The sequence below is a fragment of the Danio rerio genome, chromosome 4 (assembly GCF_049306965.1).
Source record: "Danio rerio strain Tuebingen ecotype United States chromosome 4, GRCz12tu, whole genome shotgun sequence".
NCBI classification, from domain to species: Eukaryota; Metazoa; Chordata; class Actinopteri; order Cypriniformes; family Danionidae; genus Danio; species Danio rerio.
In genome coordinates, this window is record NC_133179.1 from 40,215,198 (window position 1) to 40,228,350 (window position 13,153).

Genomic DNA, 13,153 nt, shown 5'->3' on the forward strand with positions numbered 1-13,153 from the left:
TATATATATATATATATATATATATATATATACATATTCAGTATTTGGAGTTGATCAAAACCTTTACTCTAAACATTTTAAAGACAATTTTAAAAGACTTGTTTAATCCACTAAGACTAAGTGTGTATAGCAGGAAATCTAACAGGTATAACAAATAAACTGATGGGTGTTTTGAGCTGAAACTTTACAGACACATTCTAGAGACACAGAATTATATTAAATGCTGAAAATGGGTAAAATATGTGCCCTTTAAGTATAAAAGTACCCATTACTACTTCATGTTTTAGTTTCACTAGCTTGGTCATTATCACTTAAAAGTGCCTTTGATGTCCCATGATTTAACAATATTATATGGACATAATGTGCAATAAAGAAACTCTGATGTTTTGATATAATTGTTAAACCTTTACGCACATGCAGGTAGACTTATCAGTGTTTTGAAATATGTTTTTGTAAATTTTTGCGTCATTCTTTCATTGAATGGATGTGATTTTGCCATGTCCACACACTGCTCAGACAACTTCAGTGAGTCTAAAATGTTGGTAAATTAGATTAAATTAAAAAGATTTGGAAATATTCTCATTATCTTTAACAGGTTGTTTAACAAAATCAATTTAATAACTTTTATTTTATTTTATTAATATTATATTAATCATTTTGCACGTGTCCTTGAAATTGCTGTCCACCCTGTCATGATGTGGTAAATGCCCCTTAAAGACCACTCTGATGTACTCATTGGCATCCTCGTGCCCATTTTGCTTTTCTTTAGAGGAGGTGAAAACATCTGCTGTGCACACAGTAACTATCTACACTTATGTTTGCTATTTTTCCTCATGTTGTGTTTGAAACTGAATGTTGTCAAGCTTAACATGTCCACCCTGTCAGAGTGAAATAGTAATTATTATTTTAAAAAATTCAGATTCAGAGATTAAAATATAGCTTATAAACTGTGTACAAAGAGCTTAAATAAGGAAACACTAGTGATGTGACTGTGCGCCGAGGCTTCAAAGCATGTTTTTAAAAAACGATACATCTCGCTGTGAAGCAGTGTACCGGAGCTTGATTCGTTCTGCCATCATCACATAATCAGTGACGTCCGAAGCTTCATTTTCGCCTTTACCCACGTGACTGCTAAACACCCTCATGGGTTAGTTAAGTGTATAGCGAGAGATTAGGCGTCGATTACATACATTTCTACTGTTTCACAGCACTGCACCTGTCCCACACACCAGTAATTAAATTAAAATACAATAGTAATTTATAGTAAAAAGGTTTTGAACCATACTAAAGTGTATTAGTGTATTTTTTTACAACTATCTTTAAAGAAAACCCCTGCATGTCGTAGTATAGTGTTTAACGGAGGCCAGCTGGCGAGTGCAGCCCAAAAGCATCGCTCACATAGCCTCCTCCTAGAGCATTTGCCTCCCATGCAGGAATTACTAGTTCGATCCATGCTTGGAACAAGTGGGTGGGTGAAGGACTAGTTAAAATATGATAAATAGTTTTGAAAATCCTGGATTTTACTATGGTCATCAGTGGTGTAATGTAACATACCTTATGTGTAAAACCTACAGTAATTGAGTAATTTGTTTATATTACTGTTGTTGTATTACTACATGAATGATTGAGTTGGTCAGTTGTGAACATTTGACATTATTGCAGCTAGTGCTTTTCCACACTTTCACCAGAAGAGGTCCTCATTGAGCTCTGATTTAGAAAGCTTTGAGTAACGGGCCTCTTTCCGATATAATTGAGTTGAGCGCTTCACTGGTTCAGAAAGCTTCATTTCACCATCACTAGGAAACACTTTACCAGCGGCAGGAACAAACTGTGTTGAATAAATGCTCTCTTTAACCTAAAATGTCTTCTCTGTCATTGTCCACCCTGTCACAAATCCTTGCTTGACAGGGTGGACATATGAATTATTATTGACACTTTATTTATTTATTTAATATTTTATTGTTAATTAGGGAATGTTTTTATGTTATAACACTTATACACACACACACATATTGCACAAGTAGATGTGATACATGAGTGGACAAGACAAACCTTTTGGCAATATCTGTCTCAGTATTTATAAAGAATAATCTTTTAAAGTCCATATAATGGAGCTCACTGACTGTTTGAAATAATACAGCCCTAAGTATTTGTAAATTTATGTGAACATCTGTAATCTAATTATTTACCTTATTCTGAAAAATAAAACAGGATTATTAAGGTGTTTAACTTGAGTTGCTTCCAACATTCCCTTCACTCCTCCAATGCAGTGTACAATACAAAGATTAACATTCATTAGCAAGTTTAGTTTCATTTTAAGGACAATAATTGTTTATTTTCCCATTAATTTGCATATTGATAAAAGCTGATTGATAACAGAAGAGGCAGCATAGTGGCTCAGTTGTTTGCAGTAAAAACAGAAGTAGAATTCTTGAAAACGTTTACAATCCTTTTTACATAAACCCTTTAATATTTGTTGTTGTACCTGTTGTTCTTTAAATGTTCCTCCATATTTAGTTCACTTAATAAAGCCTTTGTCCACCGTCATGCCAATGTCCACCCTGTCATCTTGTTTTACAGTCATGTTCAAATTTTATGAAAATGAACAAATTGTTTATAACCGCAGCAAAACATTTTGTGTGATTTCCTAATTAATCAATAAGGGCCAGTTAATATTGTTGGAAAGTTTGATAAAAATATTTTAGATCTTGGGTTTTATTTTGAAAATAATGTGCAACGATTGTATATTTTACTGGGAAATCAATTGTCTATTATTTTATTATTACAAATAGATTTTTTCTATAATCTATTAAGTTGGGTTGGTAAAGGGACACATGACCTTTCTGAAAATACACATTTAATAATCACACTGCAATGAAGATATACTTTTACTACTGTTTTTCTGCTTGTAGATTATTTGTAAATAGTGCAGGAGCTTGACCAACATTCATTTCTTACAGTATATAGCCTATGAAGTTGTAGAAATAGGAAAGTAGATGTCATAATTTCAAGGATGAGATTTGGATATTAATAGTAATGTGTTTTAGACCTGCAAGTCATCATAAAGTGGATTAAATTTTATTTTTTTTTCAAAATTGTCTTAAAAAGTTTAGATTAAAGGTTTGGTTAACTTCAAATACTGTTTATCTGTGCCTCTCTCGCTGTGTGTGTGTGTGTGTGTGTGTGATAGAGAGAGAGCAGATATAGTGGAAAGTGGAAAACGAGGGAGAAATGTATCAATAAGTCATGACTGCAACAGTAAGTGGCAAAAAAGCTAAACAAAAAAGACTTTTATTTTGGCGTAGTGTGTGACGTCATAAGGCTGTGCCGCTCCTGCGCTGGAATTCAACTGGACAGAGGTTTGTGTTTAAAACTTTTACAGAAATACAAACTGATTGATTAAAGTTTCAGGATTTTCATCCAATGCTAAATTTTGAACCTGCTGTTGTCAATATTAATTAACCCTTTATACAACGTAGTACTATTTTACTCACAGTAATGAAGGTCTATTGTTTGAATAAGTTAACAGAAATGTGTGTAATACATATTTTAATGACCTTTTAATTTGCCTGATTTCTTTTTGTTAATTACTCTCATATAAAGAAACTGTTGAAGCAAGTGTTGAAGATGAATTATTTTGTTTCTGTTCAATGTTTTATTTATTTTAAACAGGACATTTTTATTGTTTTGTTCATTTTAAACAGGATAAAGTGTCCAAACACAGAGAAAAACTCCTGCTGAAGAGACTGATCTCCACACTGTTATAAAGATGGCGTTTATTAAAGAGGAGAGTGAAGATGTGAAGATTGAAGAAACATTCACAGTCAAGCAGGAAGATTTGCAGGAACAAACAGGTTGATTTTCATTCTCAAAGACCAACTCAGTCATTTGATCCTCTATCAGATATATTTTAATAATAAGAATACTAAATTAATCCATCTTGCAGCCCTGAGTGTGCTGCCTAATTCTCCTTAATTCACATAAGCACTCATTGAAAGACAGGAATGAGTTTCTTTTGTTACTTCTTCTCAGGTCTTTTGTCATTATTTTATGTATTATTAGTCTCCCATTTTCTTTACCTTCTTAAGGTTATTGCTTTTCTTGTTCTCCTACTGTTTGTAAAGTGTCCTTAAGCACTGGCACTATATAAAATAAATAAAAACAATAAACAAATAAAAAAGTTTAACTGAGCTGAGGATATTTGACTTATAGTATTCCCATAGAACAGGGGTGTCCAAACTACGGCCCGTGGGCCAATATTAATAGAATCTGGCCGCTATACAAAAATAAACGTAATTCAATAAATAACCATCGGGTATCGCTATTACATGCCTTAAATTAGTCATTACTTCTTGTTATGAAGTAAAACTAACCAACCAAACTGAAGGAAACATAATTGATAATCACATTTTGGCGAGCCATGGCGCACCAAGAAAAAGGAAAATCAACAGTCAGTGCAAGAAGTTTCAGTCACGTTGGGGCAAAGAATTTTTCTTCACAGAGGTCAGTGGGAAATGTATCTGTTTAATTTGCCAGGAATCAGTTGCAGTAATGAAGGAATATAATATTAAAAGACATTATGAAACAAAACATCAGGCCTTTAGCTCTTACACTAGTGCCGAATGAGATCAGAAAGTAAAACAATTAGCAGCGCCTTATCAGCTCAACAACAGCAGTTTTTTTGTGTTATTAAAGTTCAAGAAAATTCGACATTGCACTGCAAAATTTATTTTTTATTTATATTTTTTGTCTTGTTTCAATTCCAAATATCTAAAAAATCTTAAATAAAGGAGAATTTTCTAATTTGTTTTGAGAAATAATATGCCAATATTAAGTGAGTTTTTCCTTAAAACAAGCTAAAATAATCTGCCAATGGGGTAAGCAAAATAATCCTGTTTTTTTCTTTTGACATAAGATTATTTTGCTTACCCCATTGCCAGATTAATTTGCTTGTTTTAAGGAAAAAATTGCATATTAAGGAAAATATTAGCATTTTATTTCTCAAAACAAGACAATTTTTTTGAGAATTTTTAGATATTTGGACTCAAAACAAGACAACAAAAAATCTAAGTAAGAAAAGCATTTTTTGCAGTTTGGCGAGTTATGAGGTAGTTCAGCTAATCGCACAGCACAGGAAACCCTTCACTGAAGGAGAATTTATAAAGGATGAGTGTTGCAACTAATTTGCCCAGAGAAGATTCAAGTTTTTTTAAAAACTTAAGTCTTTCTAGAAACACAGTTGGACGACCAAAATAAAATAATTTCATAATAAAATACACACACACATCTATCCATCCATCCATCCATCCATCCATATATATAAATTCCAAAATCTAAATTTCAGGCTTTAAAAAGTCCTAAATTTACTGAAATATTGTGTTGTAGGTCCTAAATCTTTTTAAACAAGTCTTCATTTTCCTTTGTTCATGTTTTGCTACCCAATCTGGCCAAAACCCATACAATCACCAACAATCACCAACAATCCATCTCAATAAAACTTTCCACTTTTTATTCAAAAAGGGCATTTTAACTCCATTTATCATAATGGTTTAATTATTCACTAATGCACTATGCACTAATTTGAAATCTGCTGAATGAAATGGACACTAAAATAATTATTTATTATAAAACATTGTACAGTATTCTAAACTATATGATGTTGCTGTGGGACGACATGAGGGAAAAAAAACTAATTATAGTAGAACAATAACATTTAGCAGTGCACTGACTTCAACTGGCCAACAAACCAGTCTAAAAATGACTTTTGCTGATTAAGAAATGGATTACAGCATGCTGATGATATGCAAAAAATTGTTAACCCTGGGTCAATCTAACTCTGGGTCATTCTAACTCTGGATAAACAGAATCCTGACCACCGTAAAACAGGAAAAAAAAGAAATTGTCTTTCTCGCCTCATTATGGATTTAGTTTCATCGGCTAGACACCGGCCTCACAGCTCCGTGAATGTCAGTACTGTCACTTATTGTTCTGCAATCGGTAAATGTAGCTTGTGTGAACGCTACTTGACTAAAATAATAGCTTCGCTACACAAAAGCTATTTAATTTAAAAACTAGTGACACTACCACCACACTACTGAGAAATGTAGATAAGCTAGTAGCGTCACTACTTGTAGCGACGCTACTGCCCAACACTGTGTGGTGGCAATATTTCTAATGTAGAAATGTCTTCATTACTGATAGCTAAAGCTGTTTCAGTAACCAAAAGAGGTCTCCAGTGTACAGAACTGCACAATAGGTGATTGGTGCTGATGAGCAGTACTACACACGGTGTGTTTGGCACCCCTCATATAGTAATCCAGGGCCGTAACACCCATCTGTACCTCGGGTACTCTGATTAGGTTTTTCATATAAATACTTGCGCTTGACACATTTGTTTCAGATTGTTATTTGCCTATTACATTCTAAATGATGTAAATTCTAGTACATAATTTTTTAACTGTACCTTTAGAACCTTATAACAGCAATAAAAGCAGCATCGAAGCAGTCTCCTTTTAGTCATTCCACCTCTTCACGGAGATTGTCAGACTGATCTGGTGTATTAAAAAACTATTTTGGGTTCTGGAACTGAACAATAATGATGTTCCAGATGCTGGACATCCACTGGCACTAGATCCTCATCAATTTAAGAATAAATCTCCCTTCTTTGCCATCCTCTGATGCGTTTAGGTTTCGCCGCAAAATTAAATTTTGCTGTATAATGCGCTATGCGGACGTAAAGAACCTGACTGATATTCTACCGGAACCATGTCAGCAGAGTTTGTGCATAGTCCATAAACTATAACTTCTATGTTAAGCGGCTTTGAAACAATTTACATTGTAAAAGCACTAGAAAAATAAAGATTAATTGAATTGAATCTGCTTAAATGTGTACACGTTAATGGACCGAACACAATATGATTTGATTTATTTTACATTTACTGTGCATCAAAATTCCAGTGTGTGTAGCCAATGTTTCCAGTGTCTTTTCACTTTTCAGCTTTTGATGAGAGTTTTTAAGACTTGATAAAAACTAGTGTTTTTTTTCAGACCTAATTGAAGAGTATGAGGGGAGTAAAGAGGAGGAACATCATGTCAAAATTGAGGAAAAAACTAATTTACAGACTGATGATATTTTGAAAGGGAGAGACAATAATTGTTTTACCTGCACTCAGTGTGGAAAGAGTTTTGGAAGAAAAGGCAATCTTAAGATTCATATGAGAATCCACAGTGGAGAGAAACCATTCACATGCACTCAGTGTGGGAAGAGTTTCAGCCAATCATCAAACCTTAATATACACATGAGGATCCACACTAGAAAGAAACCATTCAAATGCACTCAATGTGGGAAAAGTTTTAACCGCTCATCAGACCTTCATCAACATATGAGGATTCACACTGGAGAGAAACCATTCACATGCACTCAGTGTGAGAAGAGTTTTAACTGCTCATCAAACCTTAATACACACATGAGAATCCACACTGGAGAGAAACCATTCACATGCACTCAGTGTGGGAAGAGTTTTAACTTTTCATCAAACCTTCATCGACACATGAGGACCCACACTGGAGAGAAACCATTCATGTCTAATCATCTTGTTTAATCCCGCCCCTTTTTGCAGCGGCGTACAACAGAATTTCGCATAATGAATAGTGATGGGAAGTTCGGATCATTTTACTGACTAGGATCTTTGAGTCTCGTTCATCGAGATGTACAAATGTTTTTTCGAGTCATTTTGTTTATTCGGTTCAATTTGCCAAAATTGTATTAAAATGTTACAAAATGCTTTCAAACACATCTACAACTAGCCCAGAAGGTTGATTACACAACAAATAAGTCATAAATAGAATACTATAAGAATGAAAAAATAATAATTCAATGTTTACCTGCTCACCTCTTCATGTCTTCAAATGTCAGTGGTGCGTTCACATTACACTGACATTCACATATAATCTTAACCAATGTACCCAGTCTGAGCCGATAGGAGCCATGATAATTAGTTCACCTTTCGAGTCTTCTGGTTCTTGAGACGTTCGGTCATCACTTGAACGAATGACTCAAACCCGAGGACTCGAGAGGTGAACGGATCAATTCTTTTTCTGGCTCTAAATGCATACGATTGGCTTCTTTCTTTCACGTGATGAACGACTCAGAACGAGGCCTTGAGAGGTGAATGGATCAATTATATTTCTGGCTCTAAAGGCATATAATTGGCTAGGCTTTAGTCTTTCACGTGGTGAACGAACACCTCAGACCCGATAGAGGACTCGAAAAATGAACTGATCTTGTCTCGCACTACACAATGTGCGCATGAGCGAATTAATTAATCTTTTAGTTTATCCGAGTCATTCATTCTTTTGTCACATAACATGAAAGAATGCATAAGAGATGAATTATTTAATAAATCAAATTGTCTTTGTGAATAGTTTTTCACAACAATAAAATAATCAAAAGAAAATAATCAAGCACATCAAGCTAGGCTTTATAATAAATAAAAACAAGTAAGCTTTAAATTAAATAACACATTTGTGCCATAAAAGCTTTATATCAAATATGGCAACTCTTTCCAATAGATGTCTTTATGAAATAGCAATTTAAGTGAAAAATTATACAAATAAAAATACAAAAGCCACAGGGCCTAATGAGCTTAACAACTTGACTTTAGAATAGAACAGTGCATTTAAAAAAAAAATTAAATTAAATAAGCTTTAAAACAATACTGTGTGGCTTTACTTGTTGGAATTGGCTTAAGGTTTGTTAGCATTTAAAAACACAAGCTCTGAACTTTTGGTAGGCTGAGTCTGTTTCTTCTTTTGTCATTAGTTGTTGGTTGCAGGATAAAAGATGCTAAATGAGTAAATGCAAATGAAATCTTTCTTTATACACATATTAGACCAACACATAAAGTCTGCATAGAAAAACATTATTAATCAAAAATGGGGTATAAATGAACAAATTACAAATCACTTGTAATTGTAGAATTTAATTCATTTATCGCCTAGCTTAGTGTTTGTTTTCTGATAGCAAGCCAGCAAATAGACAAATCAATATTTATATACTAGATATAAACCACATATCCAGTAGAAAAAAAGTAACAATAACTTAGTGACAATAGGACAGACCTTTTTTATTTTTTACAAAATGCTTTTTAGGTACACATTGTTTGATGATTTTATGAGAAGTTTAAAATATAATCATATGATGCAACAAAATTCAGTTTTACATAAATATTATTGACTGAGGTTCTCGTTGCAGTGTACAGTGGAACTACAGTTTAAGATCAGATATGCACATAATAATGTAAGGATGGCTATATCTCTCTATAATATTAAAATCTGCAAACTGTTATGGAACTCCACACGAGACAAGAGCATGAGAATGGTCAGTCACTAAAACAATAAACTTTCTAATGTGAGAAGAAGATCAGCTAGAAAACCAGTTGTTCAGTTTGTCTCGATCGTGCATCCCGAGTCGCCCTCTTTGCCCTGGACTTTACCTTCTCCACCAGAGCAGCTCACTCACATTTCACACCGAATGTTTAAATTTTTAATATGGTGTATCTTGTGGCTTTATATTCATGTTTGGTGTGATTTTAAATGTCTCTGTGTGATTGGTAAAGTGATCTTAATTTCACTGTAGTATTTTACAATCTCCTTTATATCAGTTAATTTGGGTTTTGACTTTGGGTTTAAGATCTTTGCCAGATGCTCCACTCCAGGCAAAATGGTCTTCGCATCAACTCATGACCAGGCAAGAGTCTTAGTGAAGCTTTTATTGTCTTGAATTTATGATGATTTGAGTATTTAGGCAAAGGGTGCAGAAGTGTCCGTGGGATCCTGTAAATGGGATAACTCATTGCAGGTTGTGAGTCTCTGAGCTCTGCATCAAGACTTATATGCTGCAATGTATTTCTACATGGTCAGGTATTCCTCTTTAACTCTTAAATGTATCTTTGAGTAATTGATGTTGTACAATCTTGAGTGGCTTATTTTGTTTAATTATGTGAAAATCTTTTCCTAACAAATAAATGTACAATTCTTGTTTAACTCTAATATCTCCTGAAATCATTTAAATCTAGTAGACTGTTTAGGCTGATGTTTCCGCAGTCTACGACCAGGATTAGTCATCCATTCAGGCGCAATGGATGGAGCATGGGCACAGCATTAGAGACCTGTTGATTTCTGACAATCACTGATGATATAATCTAGGGGTATGATATCATCTAGGAGCTAAATCAAACTTTCTTTAAGTATGTGCAAGCATAGGGCGGCCTATTATTACTTAAAGGAAATGAGCTTATCTGCTAAGAATCGGAACTGGAGAAGATATGTCCGTGAGCAGATGAAACTGGCCAGCATACTGACTTTAAGCAACTTTGAGTAAACGATGAAACATTAATTGAATATAAGGATTTATTAGGTTAATAAATCTAAATTAGACCTAATCACGACCTATAAGGTAATCAGCTGGAATTAGATGAATCTAAATCTAAAATGATTATAAATTGGAGTCAGATTAAAATTCAGAGCTAGAAACAAATTAAAATAAATCATAACTAATAAAAATATTTCTTTTCACATGTGCTAAAAGGTTTACACACAGTTAACCTTCACCCATGCTGTTAGCTCTGTCATGGGACTAATAGATGGACCCTCACATGTGTGTGTATTTATATAGTTTATAACCATAATAGTTCTACAGTTTCTTCTATTTCACTTGTTGTTGGTTTCTATTTTATTGCGCATTTTATTTAAAGAGCCCATATTATGGGTTTTTGAAAATTCCCCTCCATGTAGTGTGTAACACAGCTCTAAGTGAAGTGAAGTATCCAGCTAAGGCTTAAATCTGTAAGAATACAGTGTTTAAAACGGTTGATTCATCTATAAAAGAGTTGACTCATAGTGCTTCAAACGAGTCGCCTTGATACCGATTCATTAGGTGTTTCGCCATGACGTACGAACGAAACCAAGTTATTCACGTGCACGCGCAACCTGAGGCCCCGCCCTCTGACGCAGAAACCCAGAGACACACACACACACACACACACACACACACACAAACATGCCGGTGGATTGAAGTCACACTGCAGATGGATATATTGAGTCTCTACCCAAAGATGAAACCTCATCATTATAGCCAAGCAGTTGGAAACTACTGGAAACTTCTGGAAACTACATGCTACAAAGAATACTTCATCAGCGTTTGTTAAAGGAAGGATTAGTAAAGAGTAACTTATTGATGGACGTCAGGATTTTTCTTCCTCCATTTCTCAAGTGTAAGTACGTGCGATTAAAGTTGCCTCGTTGACTCTAGCTTGCAAATGTATTTAGTTGTGATTTGTTACTTGTAACCGCGTGTACTGTATCAGGTTAACTGGCTATATTCTCTTATCGCGTGCAAAGTCACGTTAAAAACGCGACGCGTGCTGCTTTGTTAATGGAGCTCCGTGGAGGAGGAGTAGTGTGTGTGTCTGTGTGTGCGCGCTGTCGTCCGAGGTGTGTGTGTTTGTGTGTGTGTGCGCGCGCGTTGTCGTCCGGAGCAGGGTTAAGTGCGTGTGTGTGTGTGTGCAATATGCGTGTGTGTGTCTGTGAAAAGAGCAGAGTGAGAAGCTAGGAGATCTCCTCAACTGTTTTTGAGTTTTTGCTCAATAAAATAGTTAGTCGTCTGTATTTTCAAGTCCATCGACTGTATTTACATTGACCCACTGGCAGCTAAAATCCACGCCTACACTATCGAGCGTGTATGAACTGTGATTACTTTTATATTGCTGATTAGCTATTGGCCATTTCACTCTGACTGAAAGCAGTCGACCAATCGCAACAGGCTGTCATTGGTCCAATCAGCGCAGATTAGCTTCACGCTAAGGAGGGGTTTGGGAACAAATGAATCACTGGACGATTCATACAGGAGTCGCTGGGATAATTAGGTAAACATAAATGCAGATTATAAGACCACGAAAGTGTTTTTTGACCTCGCATACATATTAAACTGTTGTTGGAGACCCTTACAACCAAGATATGACCCTATTTCATGTATAATATGGGCTCTTTAAATAGTGTATTTATTTTGTTAAAGAGTCCATATTATGGGTTTTTGAAAATGCCCTTCCATGTAGTGTGTAACACAGCTCTAAGTGAAGTGAAATATCCAGCTATGGCTTAAATCTGTAAGTGTACAGTGTTTAAAACTGTTGATTCATCTATAAAAGAGTCGACTCATAGTGCTTCAAATGAGTCGTCTTGATAACGAGTCATTAGGTGTTTCATGATGTTGTATCTACGAAACACAAGTAGTTGCGTGCGCAAACCCGGGAGATTTGAAACCTGCGGCCTCGCCCACTAACACAGAAAAAAAGCCACACACACACACGCACGCGCCGGTCGAATGTGACGTCACACTGTGCAGATGGATATTATTGAGTCTCTACCCAAAGATGAAACCTCAGCATTAGCCCAGCTTTGAGCAGTTTGAGTGCTTCTGGAAACTTCATGCTTTAGACTGGGTGTATATTAAATGCTTAATAATCAATTTTTAGACTGTGTGTGTGTGTGTGTGTGTGTGTGTGTGTAGGCCTAGTATTATTTAAAATAAAATTTAAAATAAAAATGATTATATTATGTAAAAAAAATATTATTCTTTATAATTATATCCAGTTCCCCTAAAACTTTGCTTAAATACCATATACATTTATTAAATAAATAAAACCAAAAAGTAAATAACTGTTTGGTCTGACAAGTTTTCAGGACATATCAAATTTCAGCACAACACTAACTAGTCTCACACACACACACTTGTACGCACTCTCACTAACACACTCACTCTTGTACATGCTCTCTCTCACACACACATTCTATCTCAATTCAATTCAGAATGACTTTGTGACTTTACAGCATGACTGTAAATGATACAATGTTGCCAACACAAACACATAGACATCTCACAGACACATGTACATGCTCTCACTCACAAAGATAAGCTCTCTCTCACATACACACTTCCACATGCTCTCTTATAAACATGTACTGGCTCTCTCTCTTACACACACTACTACATGCTGTCTTTCACTCACTCTCACACACACACACAAACGAATGTGCATGTTAATGATACTTATTTCTATCATTTTATGTGCTCATCAGGCTTACTGCATTAACT

The 13,153-nt window shown here is 35.0% G+C and overlaps 2 protein-coding genes across 2 annotated transcripts in view; one reads left to right on the forward strand and one right to left on the reverse strand.

Moving 5' to 3' along the window:
* The window catches only part of LOC110439461 (uncharacterized), a 1,085,403-nt gene that overhangs the window by 200,377 nt on the left and 871,873 nt on the right, over positions 1–13,153 (reverse strand). The window lies entirely within an intron of this gene.
* LOC137491001 (uncharacterized) lies at positions 3,265–10,050 on the forward strand. Its single transcript, XM_068220033.2, has 3 exons — positions 3,265–3,359; positions 3,705–3,854; positions 7,048–10,050. Exons 2-3 carry the CDS (start codon positions 3,770–3,772, stop codon positions 7,599–7,601), a joined length of 639 nt encoding a protein of 212 aa, XP_068076134.1. The 5' UTR covers positions 3,265–3,359; positions 3,705–3,769; the 3' UTR covers positions 7,602–10,050.

What these genes read in the sequence shown, in the direction of transcription:
- LOC137491001 (XM_068220033.2), top strand. Translation starts at nt 3,770, where the DNA reads ATGGCGTTTATTAAAGAGGAGAGTGAAGATGTGAAGATTGAAGAAACA. An exon ending in AGATTTGCAGGAACAAACAG is followed by an intron (nt 3,855 to 7,047) that starts GTTGATTTTCAT and finishes GTTTTTTTTCAG; the next exon opens with ACCTAATTGAAGAGTATGAG.